This window comes from Eptesicus fuscus, chromosome 3 (assembly GCF_027574615.1).
Source record: "Eptesicus fuscus isolate TK198812 chromosome 3, DD_ASM_mEF_20220401, whole genome shotgun sequence".
In the NCBI taxonomy this organism is placed as follows: Eukaryota; Metazoa; Chordata; class Mammalia; order Chiroptera; family Vespertilionidae; genus Eptesicus; species Eptesicus fuscus.
In genome coordinates, this window is record NC_072475.1 from 70,156,590 (window position 1) to 70,182,223 (window position 25,634).

Genomic DNA, 25,634 nt, shown 5'->3' on the forward strand with positions numbered 1-25,634 from the left:
TCACTCAGTGGCTGCATTTGAAGATGACAAATAATTCTGTGAGCAGCATGTCTTTTTGACGAACAAATTAGGCTCAATATTTATTAGTAATAACTGCTTTCTATTACAGTGGATAATGAAAAACTGCAGGGCGGATTCATGTTGTGCTTTCTGGATGATGGATGTGGTATGAGCCCTGGTAAGTTAATTATCTAGATACCTAACTGGCTGTTAGAGGGAATAGTATTACAACTCATAAAATAACTATTTGTAACACTTTACACAATAAAACCCATAAAATAAATAAAAGTAAATTGAGGTATCTGTGCAGAAACAGATATGGAGCTATTAGGGTAAATAAATCCCAGCCTTAATGTATTGTTGAACTTTTTAGGTTTAAATATTTCAGCTGACAGAATAAATTCATTGCAACCATGTAACACCAAGACAAAAGTGAGCATAAATAAATATTGCCAGAAAAATGAAAGGCAGAGGATACCTAATTACTTGTACGAAAAAGCATCTGGGAGTGAATGGAATACAAATAGCTACTGGTTGCACTCTGAGATTGTTTTTAGACCATCCTTCAGGTATTGCTTTCGAGACCTCTTAGGCAGTTTCCAAAGCCTTTAGGCTATTTAAAAATTCCTGCTTAACCTTGAGGTAGAGGTCATCTTTCTTTGTTTTTAGCAGTTTGTGATTTTTCTTTGCATGCTCAAAGGTTTAGTTGCTTTGATTAGATGTACCTATCATAATGAATAACTACAATACATTACACGACTGTCTTTGTATCATCAAGGCTGGAAAAAGCCAGCACATGGGTACATAATACCTGTTTGCTGTGGAATTGAATTGTTACTTATTTCCTCTGATGAGGGCTTGATTTACGTGGACTCGCTTAACCCTAAATTCTTATAACACTTGTGTATGTGCCACAAGCCAAGATTTAAAAATAGGGAGTTCAAGTAACATGGGATTGTATAGGTCAGCTTCACACCAGAGCAAAGAATACTCATTCATGCTGATGGCAGCTGAGAATACAAAGTAAAGTTGTTACCGTCTTCTGTCTTCTGAGTCTTGGAAAAGCCTTGGTCTGAATAGTCATAGAGTAATTTATTAGCAAGTTTAGAAATGCTCAGATAGTCTACTAGGTTATTATTCTAACTTTGAGTAATTTTGATTTTTCCAGGTAATTTTGATGAAAAAGTATTGTTGGTTCTTTAGTTTAACTAAACAAGAGAGCAGAGTTTGTGAGAAAACCACACTGAAAAAGCAGTTTCATTTCCCACATCTAGAATGAATGTTAAGTTCATTTTCCTGAATTCTTAAGATAAATAACAGAATATGGAATACATTTTAAGGCAATTCTTTAATAAAAAAAAAGCAGCTCATTTTATATGGCTCCATAAGCAAAATGATCAAAACTCAAGAAAATGACAAAGATTCACATCTTCAGAAGGAACACATGTTAGTTGACATAAAAAGTAGTATTTTTTTAAAAGCCCACAAGTGTTGAAAGAGCAATTCTTTATTAATATTGCTTAGAAATTGAGTAATAAGTTAGAAGGAGGAGTGTATCTGATGACTGAAAATAGAATCTATCTGTTGTCCACACTGAGCCAGATCAATCTGGACCCACAGAAAATAACTGCAGTAATTTCCAAACTCTTTCACCCCCCAGTCTTGTACCATGACAGGCTGTTCCCCATACGGAAATCCTAAGTAGAGTTTTTCTTTTAACATAAATCATATCATATTATTCTGTTTATAAAAACTCTTAATGGTTTTTCATTACCTTAGAATACAATTCATACTCTCTAGTAACGCTTTCAATTTCTTGCGTCATTTGCCCCCTCACTTTTAGAAATGGTCTTGTTTATTTGGCTACTTCTTTCAGTCTGTTTCTCCTACCATGACATAAAGTTGTTGAGGGCAAGGGTCATGTCTGTTCTACTCAGTGTTCTGACTCTCTGCCCTGATCTCTGGCCCCATACATGGGAGTCTATGTGGTGTGTAATGAAAACCTTGGGATCTGGTCTTTGACAAATCTGGTCTGGGGTGTAATCCTGGTGGTAGCATTTATGAGCTGTGTGACCTTGGGAAGGTTACATCAACTCCTTAAACTTAAATTTCCTCATCTGTAACATGCAAATAATAATAATTTATCCATTGTAGGTTTGTTATCAATATTAAGTGGTACATGTAAAATATATTGATAGCACCTAGAACGCATTAAACAATCAATATATTGTAGTTAACATTATCATTATGGATACCCTCACCCAATATCCAACCCTGGATAAGAACATGAGATTGAATGTCAGATAAGGTTCTGACAAGCAGAGTATCTGGTAGCTTCGACACACCCCAAACCAGGTGCCCCCAGACGGACACAGGGTTCTCAGAACAATTCTAAAGCATGTATTCAAGTGGGAGACCTATTTCTATCTTTTCTTGTTTCCCTTGGGGCTTTTTGTTTCTGGAGGTATGTATTTTCTGAAATCAGGAAGATTTTTCTCTAGAATTCTAGAATGCCTTTAAGAGAACAGGAGACTAACTCTGAAAGTCTGAAACAAATAGCCCTTCCTCCCCAGGTTGTATCAGACCAGAAGCCATTTCGTTCTTCTTAGATTCACATGGGGCTCGATAAAGGCCACCTTTATAGAAAATTACTAGTGGTACAAGTAATCAGACTATTTAAAATTTATTAGCATTTATCAAGTTCCATGCATTGTGTCCAGGGTTTGAAAAATACATCATCTTATTGAATTCATTTTATTTATATTTATCAACAACTGTGTTACAAGTATTAATAGTTCCCTTTTATTTTATTTTTAAATGTATCTTTATTGTTGAAAGTATTACAAAGTGTCCCCTTTGTTTCTTTTTTTCCCATTGACACCTTCCATCCCACATCTGCCCCTGCCAGGCCTTCACCACAGTATTATCTGTGACCATGGGCTATGCATACAAGCATATATGTTTCTCGGTTAATCTCTCCCTCCCCAAGTCTCACCCCCACCTTTCCTCTGAAATTTTCAGTCAGTTCCATGCTTCTGTGTCTCTGGATCTATTTTTGTTCATCAGTTTATTTTGTTCATTAAATTCCACATATGAGTGAGATCGTGTGATACTTATTTTTCTCTGATTGGCTATGTCACTTAGCATAATACTACTCTCTAGGTCCATCCATGCTATTGCAAATGGTAAGAGTTACTTCTTTTTTACAGCCAAGTAGTAATCCATTGTTTAAATGTACCACAGCTTTTTATCCACTCATCCTCTGATGGACACTTGGGCTATTTCCAGATCTTAGCTATTGTAAATTGTGCTGCAATAAACATAGGGGTGTATATATTCTTTCTGATGGGTGTTTCTGATTTCTTAGGATATATTCCTAGAAGTGGGATCACTAGGTCAAATGGGAGTTCCATTTTTAATTTTTTTAGGAACCTCCATACTGTTTTCAACAGTGGCTGCATCACTCTGCATTCCCACTTGTTGTGTACTAGGGTCCACTTTTCTCCACATCCTCACCATCACTTGTTGTTTGTTGATGTTAGCTATTCTGACAGGTGTGGGGTGGTATCTCATTGTTGTTTTAATTTGCATGTCTCTGATGATTAGTGACTTAGAGCATTTTTTTAGATGTCTCTTAGCTTTCTCTATGTCCACTTTGGAGAAATATCTATTTAGTTCCTTTGCCCATTTTATAATTGGTTTATTTGTTTCTCTTTTGTTAAGTTGCATGAGTTCCCTGTATATTTTAGAGATTAACCCCTTATCAGATGTATCATTGGAAAATATGTTCTCCCATATAGTTAGCTCTCTTGTTATTTTGATGATGGTTTCTTTTGCAATGCAGAAGCTTTTTATTTTGATGTAGTTCCATTTGTTTATTTTTTCCTTAGTTTCCTTTGCCCTAGGAGAGGTAGGTATCCACAAACATATTGCTGCAAGAGATGTCTGAGATTTTGCTGCCTATGGTTTCTTCTAAAAATTTTATGGTTTCTGGACTTACATTTAAGTCTTGCATCCATTTTGAGTTTATTTTTGGGTATGATGTAAGTTGGTGGTCTAGTTTTATTTTTTGCGTGTCCAATTTTTCCAACACCATTTATTGAAGAGACTATCTTTACTCCATTGTATGTTCTTGCCTCCTTTGTCAAATATTAATTAAGCATAATGGCTTGGATCAATTTATGGGTTGTCTTCTTTTTTTAAATTTAATATATTTTATTGATTTTTTACAGAGAGGAAGGGAGAGGGATAGAGAGTTAGAAACATCTATGAGAGAGAAACATCAATCAGCTGCCTCCTTGCACACTCCCTACTGGGTATGTGCCCGCAACCAAGGTACATGCCCTTGACTAGAATCGAACCTGGGACCCTTAAGTCCGCAGGCTGATGCTCTATCCACTGAGCCAAACCGGTCAGGGCTGGGTTGTCTTCTCTGTTTCATTAATCTACATGCCTGTTCTTGTGCCAGTAACAGGCTGTTTTGATTATGGTGCTTTGTAGTATAATTTGATATCTGGTATTGTGATTCTTCCAACTTTGTTCTTTTTCAAGATTGCTGCAACTATTTGGGATCCTTTTTGCTTCCATATTAGTTTTTGGAGTATTTGTTTTAGATCTGTGAAATATGCCGTTGGTATTTTAATAGGGATTGCAGAATCTATTGATTGCTTTCGATAGTATGGACATTTTAATGATGTTGATTCTACCAATCCATGAACATGGTATATTCTTCCATTTGTTTTTATTTTCCTCTATCCCTTTTTTCAATGTCTTGTAGTTTTCCAAGTACAAGTCTTGTACCTCCTTGGTTAAGTTTATTCCTAACTATCTTAATTTTTTTTGTTGCAATGGTAAATGGGATTATTTAATTTCTCTTCCTGAGAGTTCATTATTGGTATATAAAAATGACATGCATTTCTAAGTGTTAATTTTGTATCCTGCTACATTGCTGAATTCACTTATTAACGCTGGTAGTTTTTTGATGGAATCTTTAGGGTTTTCTATGTATAATATTATGTCATCTGTAAATATTGACAATTTTACTTCCTCCTTTTCAATTTGAATGATTTTTTATTTTATCTTCTTGTCTGATCACTGTGGCTAGCACTTCTAGTACTATTTTGAATAAAAGTGATAAAAGTGGATATCCCTGTCTTGTTTCTCTTCTTAGGGGAAATAATTTTACTATTTTATCCATTAAGTGTGATGTAGGTTTGTCATATATGGCCTTTATTATGTTGAAGTATGATCCCTCTATTCCACTTTGCTGATAATTGTTATGAAAAAAGGGTGTTGGATATTATCTAATGCCTTTTTTGTGTCAATTGATATGATCATGTGATTTTTGTCTTCAAATCTGTTTATGTGATGTATCACATTTATTGATTTGCGTATATTGTACCAATCTGTTTATGTGATGTGTCACATTTATTGATTTGCATATATTGTACCAATCTGTTTATATGATGTTTCACATTTATTGATTTGCATATATTGTACCAATCTGTTTATGTGATGTTTCACATTTATTGATTTGCATATATTGCATCTCTGGAATAATTCCCACTTGGTCATGGTATATGATCTTTTTAATGTAAGTAGTTCCCTTTTAGAGATTTGGAAATTAAGCTTCAGAGTTTTAAACTCGTATTTACCCTAAAATCACATGGTTAGGTCTGTCTGACCTCCTTAAATATGATACTATTAAGATCCTGGTCAGAGATTATGGAGTCTGATAAGGAGCCTTGCTTTTGGGCTGATCCAAGAGATATGTGTGTTCTGAGATATGCATGATGTGCTAAGAACTGGATGTATGGCCCCTGTGAACTACTCATAATTCCTAACCACCTAAAACACTTTTGTGGATTACAGGGGAAGCCTCAGATATTATTTACTTTGGAACATCCAAGAAACGGTTATCAACCTTGAAGTTTATTGGGCAATATGGCAATGGTCTTAAAAGGTGAGAATTTCTTTTCTTTAAGACATATATTATTGATAATGGAACAATATTTAGTTAAAGGCAATCTTATGTAGAAACTAGTGGCCCGGTGCATGAAATTCGTGCACGGGCAGGGGGGGTTCCCTCAGTCCAGCCTGCACTCTCTCCAATCGGGCAACCCTTGGGTGATGTGCGACCGCCGGTTTAGGCCCATTCTCACAGGGATCGGGCCTAAACTGGCAGTTGGACATTTCTCTCACAACCTGGGACCACTGACTCCTAACCGCTCACCTGCCTGCTTGGCTGATCACCCCCAACTGCCTCTGCCTGCCTGCCTGATTGCCTGTAACCCCTCTGCTTGCCTGACTGATCACCCCTCACCTCTATGCCTGCCTGCCTGATTGCCCCTAACTGACACTGCCTGCCTGCCTGCCTGATTGCCCCTAACTCCCCTCCCCTGCTGGCCTGATCTCGCCCCCAACTGCTCTCCCCTGCCAGCCTGATCTCGCGCCCAACTGCCCTCCCCTGCTGGCCTGATCACCCCAACTGCCCTCCCCTGCTGCCCTGATTGCGCCTAACAGCCCCTGCCTTGGCCCCCACCACCATGGCTTTGTCCGGAAGGAAGTTGGATGTCTGGAAGATTGCCAGTCAACTTGGTCTAATTAGCATATTACCCTTTTAGTAGTATAGATAGATTATAAAGGATAAGATTGCTTAAATGTGGGGTGGGGGCTTTTTCAGCAGGAGGAGATGCTCTTGGCAGACAAAAATACATAATCCCTCTATCTGGACTAATAGCCAGCCATATGCACTATACTGCCAAACTGGTCATTAAAAAATTGAACTGCTTTTTTACACCTTACACCAAACAGCTGTTGCCCTTAAAACCCCTCCTCAGCCCCCACCTTAGGTTCTGCCTTTGCAGTTCACCCCTATTAGGTTCTGATTGGTTGGTTTCTATGCCAGTCAGTGTCTCTGGGCCAATCAATGGGCCTGATCAGCAGCCCCAGTGGAGGCCCAAGAGAAAGAGAGGCACGGCTGCTGGCCAGGACCTGAGCAAAAGAGAGAGGCAAGTGCTGATCAACAGCTTCCACAGAGGCTACAGATCAGACCCTGCCTCTCTCTCCCCAGACCTCTCTCCAGGCCTGATCCACAGCCCCCTTGGCAGTCAGTGCTGGGTCGGGGCGCCTGCAGCGTCAGCAGTCAGTGCTGACTTCCAGTTGGTCGAGCCTTCGGTCGTTTTTGATGTTACGGACCCTGGGTTTTTATATATTAGGATGGTCCAAGTTTATAGAACTTTAAAAAGAATATAAACTTAGAAGTCCTACCTTCGTTTGGATTCTCCATACCCATAACTGACTTGATCTTTACAACATTTTAAAATTTAATTTTCAAATAAGTGATGAATCTTCTTTCATGAATTGCTGTACTTCTGAGCTTAATTGCATCTCTGTGGTTTCTTATTTCTCAAAGCATAGTTTAGCATAAGTGCCATTTGTGTCCATGGTTTGTTTTAGTAGAATCCTATCTAATAAAGAGGGAATATGCTAATTGACCCTCACACCATCAAAAAGATGGCGGCACCCACAGCCAATAAGGAGGGAATATGCTAATTGGCTGTCCCACCCTCAAAGATGGCAGCACCCACAGCCACAAGATGGTGGCGCCCAGTCCCCTCAGCCCCTCTGGGACAGCGCGGGCCTGGCTGCTCTGTGCGCCTGCCTCCTGTGTCCCCCAGACCCCTTAGCCCCCCAGCTACCCAGGGCTGGCCCGAGGTGCAGGAAAGTCTTGGATGGCGGCTGCCAAGCCACCCAGGGCCACCCAAGGTTCAGGTAACCAGGGCCAGCCGAGGCTTGTGCTGCCAACAGTGGCAGCAGCAGAGGTGTGATGGGGTGTCACCTTCCCCTGATCACCGGGTCACCTCCCGCCCCTGAGAGCTCCTGGACTGTGAGAGGGGGCAGACCAGGCTGAGGGATCCCCCCTCCAGGGCATGGCTTCTAGTCTCTCAATGAAAAACAAGGCCACAGGCCATGATCAGCAGTGTGGCAACTGCTAGAGGCAGATGATTGTGCTCTTCTTCAACCCCAGGCCATCTTTATCTCTGGAAGTCATGTCTCAAGCAAGAGTGTGGGCCTGGACTAGTTCAAATCCATCTGTTCTGCTTTGAGAAAAAAAAAACAAAAACATATTGAACTCTCTTGGTGATGGGTTAGCAAAACAGTGGAGCTATTTCTATGAAGAGAAAACGCATTAGAGAACACAGTATCATGCCTGCCTATTGCTCCTTTTTAGTGTTTGACATGTAAACTGTTACGTTCTTGATCTTTATACAGTGGGTCCATGAGGATTGGAAAAGACTTTATTCTTTTCACAAAGAAGGAAGAAACGATGACCTGTGTGTTTTTTTCTCAGACATTCTGTGAAGGAGAAGGTCTGAGTGAGGTAAGAGTTGAGATTTTTCTTTGGTTAAAAAGGTATCAGTGTTGTTTTTATTTCCTATCTCAGGAGGTAAAATCTATAATGAGTTCTTTCTGGTTATGATTTAGAAATTTAGGAATATGTTTGGGAGATGAAGAAAGAGTGACTGGGTCATTGGAGGCCTATCTTATTTTCTTTTGGGTTTTCAACTTCTAGGAAGTTTTCAGAACTTTTATCTATAAATCTCCCAAAATAAGAGGCTCCTTTTGGCACAATGAGGTGTTTTTGGGAGAAGCCTTCACATCAATTATACCACTTGTGCCGTAAATGGATTATCATTCTTAAAAGAAATAGAATATTGGATTCAAAGTCTTAATATAGAAAATCTAAAGAAACAGAATGTGAAATATACTTAATCTCGTAACTCCAGTGACCATAATAATTTCAACTCCATTTGATGACCCAGAGACATTTTATTAATTTGCAGTGTCTGAGTTTTACTTTTAGAAACATCAATTATAATTCAGTACACAAGTATATGTTAAGGAACTGCTGTCTGTCCATCACTGAGTAGGCCCTATGGAAGGTAGTAAACAAGAAGTAGACCACCTGACCATCAGAGTGTTTTTAGCGCTGCCACAAAATAAGGCAGACACATATGAATTATCTAAATAATAAAGTGGAATTGCTTAAAAAGAATGCTGTTCAACAAGTATGTGTTCCTGCTGCTACAAATTGTCAAAAGCAATGATATGGATTGACACGTTAGTGATCAATGGCGGTTTTATGGAGTGAGTACACCTTATTACTAGAAAGGCTGGTTTGTGGAGAGAGATGATGTACAGAAAGTCTCAAACCTGGAGATAAGAATGGGGTTTGAAGGGACAGTATGGAAATGTGAGATTGCCCAGCAAGAGCAGAGCGTGCTCACTGGCTGCAGTAGAGTGGGGCTGGGTAATAGGAACAGTCTGCAGGCAATAGGGAATAGCAGATGGGATGCTGACATGAAGAAAAACAATGCTTTAAGCTTTTATGTTGTACTTTATGTATGTAAAGGGCATGTAAAATGGGGCTTATGCTCTGTGGCTATAGCTTTCTAAAATGGACCATTCACCCTACCCTTATTTAAAAAAAAAATAAAACCAACAACCTCTTTCTATTTCCATAGAGGCAGTCTCTTTCAATAATATTAGCTAATTCTTTAATTCTGGATATCTTGTGTAATAGGCTTGTATTGCTTTTTTTTTTCTTTTTCAGGGGAGATATTTAATCAATAAATTCACAAAAATCAACATTGCAATAAAACTGTGCAAATATTTAACTAAATTGCAAAATATTATGAGTGTTTCCAGCATGCAATTTGGCATTATAAGAAATCATAAGAAAAACCATGCCTTTGTGCAATTGTATTGCTACTTTTGATTTGATTTAGGCATTACCTGTTAACCTCCTACTATAAAAGAACAGGATTTATCTATTTCTCCCCTGTACTCCTATCACACACATATCCTTCCAATTCCATAGCTCATTTGTCATTATGGTTATGACAATGTTCAGTATTTACATTATGAGACTATATAAACACCATTCATAATCATACCATGTCATAAACGGTTATTTTTTCTCTCCTGCCAAGTTTTTATTTTCCCTGGAATCAGTAATTGTCTGTTTAGTGTTCTACATACTTATCACTACCACCAACTATCTGCTTGGTTTTCTGTGTCTTTACCACTGTTCATGTGCTGCAGCTCACAATTTTGCTTTCCATGAGTGGTATTCAGCTGCCATCCTGGGATATGCCCCTGCCGTTGTCCCGGCGAGTCTCTGCATCTCTCTTCTGTGTTAAATCTCAGATCCTAAGTCTCTTGTCTTTTTGGTGTAACATATTCTCCAGTAGCATTTTAGCAAGGGTGCATGAAAGGTAAAATGTTTTGAGATCTCAAGTGCATGAAAGTGTTTTTACTTTCTTGCTTAAAAATGTAATGATAGTTGGTTTGGTCTTATTGCTAGGTTGGAATAAATTTTCCTTCAGAACTTTGAAGGCAATCCTCCATTATCTCCTAATTCCTAGTGTTGTTTTTAAGGAGTCTAAGCCATTTTAATTCTCGAGTCTTGTATGTGACTGTTGTTTCCCCCTGACCTTTACTTTTTGAAGGTCAATGGAATCTTCTTTGTCCCCAGTATTCTGATTTCAGTGTTTTGCCTTTCGGTGGTTCTGTTTGCATCCATTGTGCTGGGGGCTTGTTGGACATTTTCAATCTGGAATCTCGTGTCCTTCAATTTGGGGGCATTTTCCTATAACATTTGATGATTATTTTACCCATATATTTTTGTAGCTTCTATTTCTTAGCTCTTGGATGTCTGAGATGAGTTTTTAAATTTTCTTTCCTATATTTTGTCCTTTAAATTTTTGTTTTGTTTTCTGGAAGATTTTATAACATTTATCTTCCAACCTTTTCATATAAAAGTTTTTTCTGTAATCATAGTCTTAATTCCCAAGAAGTCTTTTCTTTTCTCTCAATGTTCCTTTTAAAAAGATATCTAGTTCTTGTTTTGAGGATACAGTACTTCCTCTTAGAGCTTTGAAGATATTAACAATGATTTGTTTTTCCTCTGAAAGTTTTATGTTCTATATTTTTTGTTTCCATGGAGTTACTTTGTTTATGCTTATTTGACCTCTATCATATTAGAGGCTTTGCTTAGATAGTTATTCATCCTGAACATAGTATGTCCTCACTTAACTTCCCAGCTAGGTTCTTGGAAACTGTGACTTTAAGTGAAACCAAATTTTACCATAGGCTAATTGATATAAACAAGAGTCAAGTTCTTACAGTGTATTTCTGGTTACAAAACATTACCAAACTTATAAAGAAAGACCCAAAATGCTTCCAATATTAAACATTGAAATAAATGAGCTACACATGCATTCGAGAAAAATTAACAAGATTAATTCTTTGCCAACCTGTTTATTGCAGTATAGGGTCATGGGTGGCCTCTCCCAGTAGTTCAGGGCACGCTGTGGGACCCCACCCTGGAGGGGATGTCCTTCCATTGCAGGGCCACTCACAGACACCCACACTCACTCCGACTGGGACAGTTCAGACACACCAATCTACCTCATGTGCACATCTTTAGGATGTGGGAGAAAACTGGAGTACCTGGAGAAAATCCACATAGAGATGGGGAGAACCTACATATTCCACACAGGCAGTGGCCCCTGCTGAGAGTTTTTTTCTCATCGACATTGTAATAAAAGAACATTGAACAAAACAGCATTTGAGAGCCTGCTGTACTTTAAAGGTTAGTCTAATAAAATGCCTATTGAAAATTCTGCGAGTGTGGGTGGTGGGGCTTGGCAGCTATGAGTGTCACGATAGGAAGATCTAGCTGGCTGTTTTATTGGGAAACCCTCAACATAATTTTCTTTATGTCTTTCCTTCTGGGTTTGTCAGATTTCTCAGAGAAGACTTCTACAGTCTTCTACCTGAAGACCTACCTGACAACTTTCTGGAAGCTAAATGGGAGAAGAGATCTCAGGTTCTTAGTACCCAATATGTACACTTTCACTTAATCCCTCTCATCTCAGTAAGGTCCCTTGACAGCTATACTTGGCATGTCTTGTAATTCAGAAACACGTTGTTCCAGTCTTTCCAGAAAGTGAACATCCAGTCTTTGTGGAGGTAGTTGAGGACTTATTGCCAGATGAGGGTCTGGATGCACATTTAGCTCTCTTTCCCCTTTGCCCAGGTCTAGAGTTGATTCATGTCATCAATTTTGGAGTATTTTAGTGGATTCTGAATTATAAATCAGGCTGCTTCTATTTTCTGGCATGATCTTTGGATTGCTTTTCTTAGAAATGCTGTCATTTGCTCTCCAGTTTCTAAATGCTGCTACTGTTGTTCCCTCTGCCATTTTACCCATATTTTAAAAGAAAGCAAAAGTAGATTCTATCTGTCCCCACATTTCACAATGGACCATTTTAGAATAAAGCCATATATTTGTGTGTGTGTGTGTGTGTGTGTGTGTGTGTGTATGTATATACACTCTCTATATATACATCCTATCTAATAAAAGAGTAATATACAAATTGACCATCACTCCAACACACAAGATGGCTGCCCCCATGTGGTCAAAGATGGCTGCCCCCATGTGGACACAAGATGGCCGCCACAAGATGGCCAGCAGGGGAGGGCAGTTGGGAGGGACCAGGCCTGCAAGGGAGGGCAGTTGTGGGCGATCAGGCCAGCAGGGAAGGGCAGTTGGGAGGCACCAGGCCTGCAAGGGAGGGCAGTTCTGGGTGATCAAGCCTGCAGGGGAGGGCAGTTAGGGGTGACCAGGCCAGCAGAGGAGGGAAGTTGGGGGCGACCAGGCCTGCAAGGAAGGGCAGTTGGGGGAGACCCATGCCTGCAGGGGAGAGCAGTTGGGGGTGACCAGGCCTGCAGGGGAGGGCAGTTAGGGGCAAACAGGCTGGCAGGGGAGCAGTTAGGCATCAATCAGGCTGGCAGGGGAATGGTTAGGGGTGATCAGGCAGGCAGGCAGAAGCAGTTAGGGGCAATCAGGAAGGCAGGCAAGTGAGCAGTTGGGAGCCAACAGTCCTGGATTATGAGAGGGATGTCCGACTGCCGGTAGGATCGGGCCTAAACAGGCAGTCAGACATCCCTCGAGGGGTCCCAGATTGGAGAGGGTGTAGTCTGGGCTGAGGGACACCCGCCCCCCCATGCACAAATTTTGTCACCAGGCCTCTAGTATACAAACACACACACACACACACACACACACACACACACACACACACACACACATATATGTTATGTTATGTGTCTCTTCCTTATAAAACTAGAATATAGGAGGGAAATAAACTTTTAACTTCATGTTTGGTTTTGTAATTTGGCTGAAGAGTAGACTGAATTATGAACAGATAAAAAGGTGATGGTTTTTATTTGTGTGTTTCACAGTAAATTGATGTGCTTTTTCTATAGGTTGTAGTTCCAATGCCTTCGTGGTTAACAAAAACCAGAGAATCTGTCACAGATGATCCTCAGAAATTCTCAACGGAATTGTCTATAATTTATAAGTACTCTCCATATAAAACCGAAGCTGAATTAATGCGGCAATTTGATTTAATCTATGGGAAATGTGGTAAGATCATAAAAACATTGAAATCTTGATGGAAGTATTTGTTTTCATTGTCTTATGAAAGGCACTATATGTATGTGTTTATATTTTTTCTCTTTATAATATCACATGCATCTCACATGGGGGAAGTCATTTGTTTTAGCCCTACAGTGTATAACTTTTGTATTAAGAGAATCCAAACATATATAACTTCAGGTCCCTGACAATGAGAGAAAGGTGTGTACTTGCATGAACTTGGTAAATATCGGTGAGAAGAGGATGATAAAACTATGACCACAGGGACTCTACAGTCCCGGCACCAGATAGAGTTAGGAGATGCTTATTGCAGCATTTAAGATGAGATGATCCCAGGTTTATGAGTTAGTAACTTATAAAGTAATTGCCAAGTTTATTTGGCAATTAGCAATAACTTTGTAGATACTCTTTTCCAAATTAATAGATCTCTTTTGCATTTTTTAATCTCCACCAACTTTCTGATGAGCATGAAGAATGTGCCATGTCTAGTAATATTTTCAGTGCCAATCTTTCTCTAGGCTTCCACACTTTTTATATCAAGAAGCAAAAAGAACCCTATTTTAGAGAAAGCTATGTACACTCTGTTTTTTTCCAACTCCTTGATTTATGTAATATTTATAGAAAAATTTCAACAAATTTATTTCTGAGTTAGCCTATGTTACTTTTGAAACTTCTTTAACCTGTGGCATTTTGTTTAATTAGTGGTGTTTTGTTCCATCCTTTTCTTTTTCTCATAGAGAAAAATATGGGCAATTATAGTATTCATTTTATTAACATACATGATATACTTTGAGGATAGTTGATGTCATCTCTTAGTTGACTTCTAATTGTGAAGTACTCTTATAAATAGTAATGAAGAGTGTACTATTTCCTGAATACTTTTCTAAATGGTTTATGAAAATTCATTTAATCCCTAAAGCAAGTATGTGCCACTGTATAGATGAGAAAAACTAGGTTCAGCGATGCTAGGAATCTTATCTGAGGTCATTGCACAAGTACATGGTTGATCCAGGATTTAGACCCAGGCATTTTGCTCCCAAGTCCAGTTCTTAGCCACTATGCTGTTCTCCCTTATGTTTAAGTGCTAGCAAAAAAGTGTAATTGGTTGTTCTTTTAATTTGCCTAACAATTCTGTTTATCTTCATATTATAATAACTTTATAAAGCATTTGTTTTTTGTTAACTATGCTTTAGAGCAGGGTCAGCAAACTATGGCCCCCACAGGTCAAATCTGGCTTCATCCCTGTTCTTGTAAATAAAGTTTTATTGGAATATGGCCACACTCACACATTTATGTATTCTCAGTGGCAGCTTTCATGCTACAGTGGTAGAGTTGAATTGTGGGTAGTTGTGCCAGAGACCATATGGCCTGCAAAGCCTGGAATAGTTATTACCTGGCCCTTTACAAAAAAAAAAAAAAAAAATTACCAACACCTGTCGTAGGGTCTAAAAGCAATACTTCATATTTGTACAAATTTTTTAAACTGGTATTTGTTCTTATGTGCATTGATTGTAGTTCCACCAATGAGAGCTTTACCTGCAGTACAAATTTGGCTAAGGCTTCTAATAATTTTTATAATGCAAATTATGAAAAGTGCCCAAGTTTAAGAATACACATTGTAAGAGTTATAATAAATTGAGTAGTAATAAGAAGCACTGTTACTGTGGAAACTCAACACTCTTTGCAGAGAGTGGAATTTTCTGTAAGACATATATTTTGGAACTTATCCAAGCATATTTACTGAAGTACAAAGGGAATTTTGGCCGAGGGCAGGCTTAAATCAATAGATGTGATAATATCACCATGACCAATATTTAGTGTAGTTAAAATATTGACAAGTTAAACATCTATTTTGCACTAGGTACTTTGCTGGTTATTTATAACTTGAAGCTTCTGCTCAGTGGAGAACCAGAGTTGGATGTTAAAACTGACAAGGAAGATATACTGATGGCCGAAGCTCTTGAGGAGTAAGTAATGTGTGTGTTTGACAGAAGGTCTCTCAGAATGGCATAGAGCTGTAGTGAGGAGCCTTGCATCATGGTTCAGGGTCTGAGGCTCCTGAGACAATTCATTTTACCCTCCTTACAGATGAAGAAAGTTAGGCTAGACTAGTGGTTGGCAAACTCATTAGTCAACAGAGCCAAATATTAACAGTACAACGATTGAAATTTCTTTTGAGAGCCAAATTCTTTAAACTTAAACTTCGTCTAACGCCACTTCTTCAAAATAGACTCGCCCAGGCCGTGGTATTTTGTGGAAGAGCCACACTCAAGGGGCGAGCTGCGGTTTGCCAGCCACTGGGCTAGCCCGCTGGTTCCCAACCTCGCTGAGCTTCTGAGTGACGTGGGCAGGTTCTTAAGATGTATAGGATCCTATGTCATCCCAAACCTACTGAGTCAGAGTCTCCAGACATGAAACCAAGAATTGAATATTTTCTATATGCTCCCCAGGTGACTCAGAGGTGCCAGCGTGTTTGGGGAACACTGAAATATAAGATCTCTAATAATCTCTAATTCAAAACCTCCTGCTTGATGAATATTAAAATGGAAAAGCCCACACACAGAGTTCATTATTCATACAGAGCATTAAAAATGCATGAGCATAATGTGAAGCAAAAAGGAATAGGGCCAAATAGCAATTGACAATGCTATGAACTGCATACTTATATTTTATAAATAAATAGACAGATTCATTTTTCTTGGCTATTAGGAATCCATAAAAACAGCATGAGAAAGCACTGGGGGGGGGGTGTGGGTGAAAAAGTGTGAAAAAATAATGAAATAGTGACTAACTTACGTTTCTCTAAAATAACTGTATTTAAAATGTATAAGCTTAAATGTGCAGTTTCTTCATGTTAGAACTTTAGAGCTAGAGGGAATTTAAAGGAATTTAATCCAATTGTAATCATTTCAGATACCAGTGTTGTTTAATAAAAGTATGATGAGAACCACAAATATGAATCACATATGTACTCTTACACTTTCTAGTAGCCACATTAAGAAATGTAAAAAGAAACAGGTGAGATTAATTTTAATAATGTTTTAAATTAATCTGGTATATATGAAATGTTATAATTTCATTTTTGATATGCAAATATCTACATATAAAAAGGCAAAGTGACCAACCGTCCATCTGTCCAACCATCCGACTGACCGACCAGCAGTACATATGACACGCACTGGCAATTTAAAAATAAATGTTGAGTCGCGCATGTGCGATACCTATAAAGCTCTCGCTGGCACCAATCACACACGTTTTAATTTTACAATACTATATTATATATACTATTTTGACATGTAATTTTTTGCAGTAACATAATTACTGCATGTATCTTTCTTCTAATTAATTGCCTTTCAATGTACATGAATCCGTGCACCGGGCCACTAGTTAAGATATATTTTACATTCTTTTTAATACTAAATTTTTGAAATCCAAAGTGTGTTTTACACATGTAGCACAAATCAATTTGAAATAGTGCCCAATAAGCATGGGTGACCACTAGCTGCCATTTTGGACAGGGCAATTTTAGACTAAGATATTAACACTCAAGTAAACATAACAACTTAAAGAATTTTTTTATTTTTTTTTTTTTTTGCCTTTGAGGTAAAATTTAGAAAGTCCCTTCCACAGTTAGAAATTTTCTGTTTGGTAACAAACTTTTAGATTTTCTTTTCAACTTATTCCTGTTTTATATTTTTTCCTCATTTTATTCCAATATCTGGAATTCTTAATTTACACAGAAATGGATGTTTTTTTTTTCCTTTGGAAAAAAATCCAGCCTAATTACTATTGGAAAAATGTTGGGAAGCCTTTTGCTAACATTAATATGCCAATATCAGAAAGGAGGCCCAGAATTGTTCCTGGCACCTCCATTACTATCTCCCCCTTTTCCCGCTGGCCCTGTCCTTCCACTTAAGAGCTGCTTCTAAAACCAATATGTCACGCTGTTTAAAAGCCTTGTGCACAAATTTTCAGTTATCTGTCAGAGTGCCTTGGCATTTCAACATGAGCACCAGGAAACAAGACATTATTAGAGGAATAATTTGACAGCTCATTCTTTGGGGAAAAGTTCTTACTGTTTCCAGATTGTTTAACAAAGCCAGCAGCTTCTTAAGCCATTTAGGCAGTTAATTATAAAACTAGAGGCCCGGTACACGAAATTCGTGCACAGAGGGGGGTTGTCCCTCAGCCCAGCCTGTACCCTCTCTAATATGGGACCCCTCGAGGGATGTCCGACTGCCCGTTTAGGCCCGATCCCAGTGGGCAGTCAGATCCCTAAACGGGCAGTCAGACATCCCTCTCACAATCCAGGACTGCTGGCTCCCAACTGCTTGCCTGCCTGCCTTCCTGATTGCCCCTAACCGCTTCTGCCTGCCAGCCTGATCACCCCCTAACCACTCTGCTGCCAGCCTGTTTGCCCCCAGCTTCCCTCCTCTGCCAGCCTGGTCACCCCTAACTGCCCTCCCCTGCAGGGTTGATTGCCTCCAACTGCCCTCCCTTGTAGGCCTGGTCCTTCTCAACTGCCCTCCCTGGCAGGCTGGGTGCCTCCCAACTGCCATCTCCTGCTGGCCATCTTGTGGTGGCCATCTTGTGTCCACATGGGGGCAGGATCTTTGACCACATGGGGGCAGCTATATTGTGTGTTGCAGTGATGATCAATCTGTATATTACTCTTTTATTAGATAGGATAGAGGCCTGGTACAGGGGTGGGGGCCAGCTGGTTTGCCCTGAAGGGCATCCCAGATCAGGTGGGGGTTCCCTTGTGGTGTGGGGCGGCCTGAGCGAGGGGCCTGTGGTGGTTTGCAGACCGGCCACGTCCCCTGGCAACCCAAGCGGAGGCCTTGGTATCTGGAATTTATTTTCCTTCTACAACTGAAACTTTGTAGCCTGGAGCGGAGCCAAGCCTGGGGCTCCCTCCAGGCCAGCAGCCATTTGTGTTGGGGTTATAATTGAAACTTTGTTGCCTTAAGCGGGTGGGCCCAGCCAGGTTGTGTGGAAAGCTTTGCTTCCCCTGTTGCCAGCAGCAACCCTGGCATGCCCTCTCAAGCTCCAATCTGCCGCCATTTGTTTGAATTTATTTACCTTCTATAATTGAAACTTTGTAGCTTGAGTGGAGGCTTAGGCCTGGAAAGGGCAGGTGGAAAGCTTGGCTTCCTCTGTTACCTAGGAAACCTTGCTCTCTGTGGCTGTAGCCATCTTGGTTTGGGTTAATTTGCATACTCGCTCTGATTGGATGGTGGGCGTGGCTTGTGGGCATGGCTTTGTGGGTGTGTCGGAGGTATGGTCAATTTGCATATTTGTCTATTATTAGATAGGATAAAGAAAATGGATCACACCTAGGATATATACAATTTCACTTTGGAATGTTGACTATATTGATTTTTTTTTTTATTGTTTGAAGTATTACAAATAGTAGTACATATGTCTCCTTTTTTCCCCCCTTGACCTCCCCCCAGCTTCCCCTACCCCCCAGCATATACCTTCACCTGCCCCCCCCCCCAGTATATTGATTTCTTTTTGTTTGATTTTTTAACAGAATTTTTCATAGTTCAATCACAAAGTCTTTTAAAGACAAGGATGGGGTCTTATTGAGGATGGGGTCTGTACCAAGGATGCTATACATTTCATGGCTTCTAATACCAGTACTATGGTGGTGCCAAAAGGGGGTGGCAGTTATCTTGAGGGGAAGATAGTAATGCCACCTGTTTTCTCCTCTGAAAAGTCAGTGGGTTCTGGCATTGACACCCCATTCCTCTTCACTAAGACTGGAAAAAAATTAACTCTTGGGGCTCAAAGAATACTTCTGGACCAAGGTGGATTTTTCTGACACTTCTTGCATTTATGACTTCTGAAATGTGAACTTCTAATCAACTACAGTCTACATTATCTTGGTTTCTAGAACAAGTGGTTTGTAATCCTAATATATAAAAACTCTGGGTCTGTCACATCCACAACAACCGGAGGCTCGACCTAATGCCCAGGCTGTGCATGCAGCAGGCTCTGGTGGGTGGGGGCTTGTGGCAGCAGGGTCAGGGCCGGGGGGGAGAGGGCCGGCACTCACACTCACTCACAACCGCACAAACGCACAGACACACACAGCACCCACCAGCTCACAGCCTTTTCTTCCTTTCTTTCTCTCCCTCCCAGCTTGCTCTTGGGGCCTCTCTCAGAATGAGGAAACAAAACAGACTGGGCCTGAAGAGGCTTGGATGGAAGGGAGGGCAGGTGGAGCAGCCCCCACTGGCCCCACCCCCTCCCAGCTGGGGAAAAAGGAAGAGGAAGACAGGGAGATAGGGAGGCCTGGAGGACTGCTGAGAAAAACAAAGAGAGACAGAGACTGGGAGAGACTGGGATGGAGAGGTGCAAACAAAACAGACTGGGCAAGATCAGGCTGACAGGGGAGGGCAGTTGGGGGCCAGATCAAGTTGGCAGGGGAGGGCAGTTAGGGGTGATCTGGCAGGCAGAGACAGTTGGGGGCAAGATCAGGCTGGCAGGGGAGAACAGTTGGGGGCAAGATCAGGCCAACAGGGAGGACAGTTAGGGATGATCAGGCAGGTAGGCAGAGGTAGTTAGGGGCAATCAGGCAGGCAGGCAGAGGCAGTTAGGGATGATCAGGCAGGCAGGCAGGTGAGTGGTTAGGAGCCAGTGGTCCCAGATTGCGAGAGGGATGTCCAATTGGAAAGGGTGCAGGCTGGGCTGAGGGAAACCCCTCCCCGTGCATGAATTTTATGCACCAGGCCACTAGTGTAATAATAATTCCCTTACCATTTCTCTTTCTTGTGGTTATTGTATCCCCTTAAGCCCACCAGGCATGATTCTACATCTGTTCAAAACACGCTTCAAATGTTGGAATTGTGCTATTTTCACCTTCCATTTTAGATGGTGTGGTCCTGCTGGTTCTGAAAATTATTTAATTTTCTACACAGGAATAAGGAAATGCAACCTTTCAGGCTTTTATTTGGCCACAGAGAAGAGGTTTTCTGGTATAATTATTTCCTTCAAATTTTGTTTACTGTAAAACCAAAAGTGAAATAATATTTTAAAATTATTTTAGGAAGAGAATTTACATGTTATCATTGAGTGTTAATTTGTATTATTCCATTCTAAGTGCAATTTCTCATATTTCTTTATTCACTTATGATTGGTTTCTAAGCTTTATTATTAGTTATTATGCAATATTTTTCCATTTTATTTTTATTTCTGTTTTTTAATTTTTATATTTAACATTTTTTAAATTACAGTTTACATTCAATATTATTTTGTATTAAATTCAGGTAAACAGCATATTGGTTAGACAATCATATACTTTATAAAATGTTCCCCCTGATATTTCCAGTATCCAATTGGTACCATACATAGTTATTAGAGTATTATTGACTGTATTTCCTATGGTGGATTTTACATACCCATGACTAGTTTGTAACTACCAATCTGTACTTCTCAATCTCTTCACATTTTTCACCCAGCCTCCCAAACCCCCTTCTCTCTGGCAACCATCAGTCTGTTTTCTGTATCTGTGAATCTCTTTCTATTTTGTTTGATCATATATATTGTTCTTTAGATTCCACATATAAGTTAAATCATATGGTATTTGTCTTCCTCTGACTTACATTTCATTTAGCATAATACCTTTAGGTCAATCCATGTTGCCTCAAATGGTAAAATTTCTTTTTATTTCTTATAACATTTTATTTTATTTTACTTTTTTCTTTATTCATTAAGGTATTACATATGTGTCCTTATCCCCCCCTACCCCCCCCCCACTCCCCAACTCATGCCCTCACCCCCTTGGTGTAAAATTTCATTCATTATTTTGGTTGAGTAATATTCCATTGTATATATACACTGAGTGGCCAGATTATTTTGATCTCCGAACGCATAATAATCTGGCCACTCAGTGTATATCCTATACACTAAAAGGCTAATATGCAAATTGTCCCCTCGACCAGGAGTTCAACCAGCAGGCAGGCTGGCCAACCGCCCATGTCCTGTCCCCTCCCCCTGGCCAGGCTGGCCGGACCCCATCCATGCATGAATTCATGCACCAGGCCTCTAATATTCTAATACACACACACACACACACACACACACACACACACACACACACACACTGAGTGACCAGATTATTATACGTTCAGAGATCATAATAATCTGGCCACTCAGTGTATATAAACTACTTCTTTTTTATCCACTCATCTATTGATGGCCACTTGGGTTGCTTCCATAGCTTGGCTATTGTAAGTAATGCTGCAGTGATCATAGGGGTACATCTATTCTTTCAAATTAGTGTTTCATGTTTCTTCAGCTATATCCTAGAAGTGCAGCCTGAGTCAAAAGGCAGTTACATTTTTAATTTTTTAAGGAAACTTCATACTGCTCTACACAATAGCTGAACCAATCTGCATTCCCACCAACGGTACATGAAGGTTCTCTTCTCTACATTCTCACCAACACTTATTGTTTGTTGATTTATTGATGATAGTGATTCTGACAGGTATGAGGTGATATCTCATTGTGGTTTTTAATTTGCATTTCTCTGATGATTAGTGACATTGGGCATATTTTCATATGTTTATTGGCCATCTGTATGTCCTCTCTGGAGAAGTGTCTGTCAAAGTCCTTTGCCCATTTTTAAATTGGATTGTTTGTTCTTTTGGTGTTGAATTCTTTACAAATTTTGGATATTATCCCCTTATCAGATGTATCATTGGTGAATATGTTCTCCCATGCAGTGAGTTTTCTTTTCATTTTGTTGATGGTTTCCTTTGCTGTGCAAAAGCTTTTTAGTTTGACATAGTCCCAGTTGTTTATATTTTCTTTTGTTTCCCTCGCCCAAGGAGATAATCAATAAAAATATTACTAAGAGAAATGCTCAAGATTTTACTGCCTATGTTTTCTTCTAGGATTTTTATGATATCAAGTCTTTTTTTTTTTTTTTAGATCAGTATTGTTTTTTCCTGATTTTCTTTTTTTTTTCTTTATTGATTAAGGTGTTACATATGTGTCCTTATTCCCCCATTACCCCCACTCATGCCCTCACCCCCCTGTTGTCTGTGTCCATTGGTTAGGCTTATATGCATCCATACAAGTCCTTTGGTTGATCTCTCCCCTTTACCCCCACCCTCCCCTACCTTCCCTCTGAGGTTTGATGGTCTGATCGATGTTTCTCTGTCTCTGGATCTGTTTTTGTTTATCAGTTTCTGTTGTTCATTATATTCCATAAATGAGTGAGATATGATATCAAGTCTTACATTTAAGTCTTTAATTCATTTTGAGTTTATTCTTGTATATGGTATAAGAAGGTGGTCTACTTTCATGTTCATGTATCTGTCCAATTTTTCCAACACCATTTATTAAATAGACTGTCTTATCCCATTGTATGTTCTTGCCCCCTTGTCAAATATTAATTGACCATATAGGCGTTAGTTTATTTCTGAGCTCTGTATTCTGTTCCATTGACCTATATGTCTGTTTTTATGACCGTACCATACTATTTTGATTATTATGGCCTGTAGTATAGTTTGATATCAGGTAGCATGATTCCTCCAACTTTGTTCTTCTTTCTCAAGATTGTTGTGCCCTTGGGGGTCTTTTGTGGTTTCATATACATTTTTGGATTATTTGTTCTAGTTCTGTGAAATATGCCATTGGTATTTTGATAAGGATTGTGCTGAATCTATAGATTGCTTTGGCTAAGTATAGACATTATAACAATGTTTATTTTTCCCTTTCCATGGGCATGGTATATGTTTCCATTTATTTGTATCTTCTTCAGTTTCTTTCTTCAGTATCTTATAATTTTCCAAACACTGGTCTTTTACCTCCTTGGTTAAATTTATTCTTAGGTTTGTTTTGTTTTGTTAATCCTCACACGAGGATATTTTTTCCCGTTGCTTTTCAGAGAGATTGAAAGGGAAGGAGGGTGATGGAGGGGGCAGAGGGGAGAGGGAGAGAGAGAGAGAGAGAGAGAGAGAGAGAGAGAGAGAGATCAATGTGATAGACACATTGGCTGGTTGCTTCCCGCACTTGCCCTGCTGGAGGTGGAGAGTGAACTGCAATCCAGGTACCTGCCCTTGACAGGGAATCAAACCTGAATCCGTATAGGTGCACAGGCTGATGCTCTAACCATTGAGCGAACCATGGCAGTATTTTATTTTTGATGCAATTGTATGTAAAAGGTATTGCTTTCTTAGTTTCCCTTTCTGATAGTTTATTATTAGTGTATAGAAATACAACTGATTTCTCTATATTTATTTTATATCCTGCTATACTTTAGTGAATTTTTAAATCAGTTCCAGTAATTTTTTTGTTGTTGAAATCATTAGGGATCTTTATATACAGTATCATATCATCTGCTATGTAGGCTTGATTAGTCTGATTTCATAATGCTTTCTTGATAAGTGACTTTATAATAGTCCATTGAATTGATTCATAATAATTTACATAACTATTCCTGTATTTTTGGATGGTAGCATTGTCCTTAAAGTTTCACATTTATGGGTAATCCTATATAATAAAGAGGCAATATGCTAATTGACCATCATACCCTCACAAGATGGTGGTGCCCACAGCCACAGCATGGCGGCGCCCAGTCCCCTCAGCCCCGCCGGGGGCGGCAGGCGCATGGCGTGGCCGGGCCCGCCCCCAGTTGTGTCCAGCGCACCACGTGCCTGCCGCCAGAGTCCCCCAGTCCCCTCAGCCCCACTGGCAGTGAATTTTCATGCAATCATTACCTTTTTAAAAAATCCTTACCCAAGGATATGATTATTTCTTTTAGATCATCTGTTCTCAGGGAGCAGGCCTAAGCCAGCAGGTGGGTATCCCCCAAGGGTCCCAGACTGTGAGAGAGTGCAGGCTGGGCTGAGGGAACCCCTGTGTGCTCTAGTCCTATATAATAAAAAGGCCAGGGACCATAAGCGTAACAACCGAAATGACTGCTCGACCAGTTGCCATGAGGTGCATTGACCACCTCTTGGTCCCTCCCTCCCTCAGCCTGCAAGTGGCTTGTGGTGGCGGGCAGGGCGGTGGCCCAAGTGACGAGTGGCAGTTGGCAGGGCAGTGAGTGACAAGCGGCGGCAAGCAGCAGCAAGCTACTCCCACACGATTTTGTGTGCTGGGCCTTTAAGTGTTAACATAAATGTATTCATGCTGATGGATTTTTAAAATTCTTTTGAATTATTTTTTAAGGTAGATTGTCAGGATGGTAGCTACTGAGTCAAAGAGTGAACTTTTGTATAGTTCTTGTGAATATTTGGCCTCAGTTTTCAATTTAGTAATCAAAACCCTTTATCTGCTTTGGGCTGAGGCTCTAACCATAGTAATCAGATCATTGGCAGGGCCTTGTTTCAATATGATAATAACCTCATGAAAATTTCATCAGGAGTGATGTTCAAGCACACAGGCAGTGGTGGCCTGGGCTTTTGCGATATCAGTCCAAAGACAGCCTGTTTTCACTTAAATTTTAAAAGTGTGTAAATAGATAACAGACATCTCAGAATTTCAGAATGCTGATGAGGTAGAAGTTTGCATTTAATGTGTGATATTTTAAATCTGAATTTGAATCTATGAATGTGGTATGTGATGGGTGGCAGGGAATCATACATCGGTTCCAGGGTGATATGCATAAAGTGTGTTGCACCTGTAAGAGAAAGAAACATGCTAAATTATATGTCATATACTTAAGCCATCTCTTTTCCAACTCTCTTTAAAAATATAACAGTTTGGATTCTTTTCATTAAGTCCACTAGGTTGATACTAATGTTATATATTTTTATTTTCTTCTACATTCTTTAGTTTTGTTTTATTTCATTTCTTCTGCTTCCTTGACGTATGTATTTTATTTGCTTACTTTCAAACTCATTTTCTAATCTAAACAATTAAGTCTATTATTTACTCTCTGTGTTATGGCTACATGATTTCAAAATTTAGAACTATCAGTGTTTCTTATTTTTGAATAGTTGATAAATTCCACTTTGATTTTCTCTTTGGCTCAGTAATTAATTTTAAAAGATATTTTAAAAATCTACCAGTGAATAGGATTTTTAAGGTGGGTTTAAAATATACTTTTATTATTGTTCTGTATCTTTTATTATATTTGGGGGAAATAGAGAATGAAGCCTGTGCT

At 39.6% G+C, this 25,634-nt stretch overlaps 1 protein-coding gene across 1 annotated transcript in view; it reads left to right on the plus strand.

Moving 5' to 3' along the window:
* MORC1 (MORC family CW-type zinc finger 1) overlaps window positions 1-25,634 on the plus strand; it is a 161,737-nt gene that overhangs the window by 15,082 nt on the left and 121,021 nt on the right. The window contains exons 4-8 of the mRNA XM_054712093.1: window positions 110-178; window positions 5,872-5,962; window positions 8,275-8,383; window positions 13,339-13,498; window positions 15,372-15,477. Of these exons, the coding sequence (XP_054568068.1) occupies window positions 110-178; window positions 5,872-5,962; window positions 8,275-8,383; window positions 13,339-13,498; window positions 15,372-15,477 (535 nt within the window). The remainder of the gene's footprint in view (window positions 1-109; window positions 179-5,871; window positions 5,963-8,274; window positions 8,384-13,338; window positions 13,499-15,371; window positions 15,478-25,634) is intronic.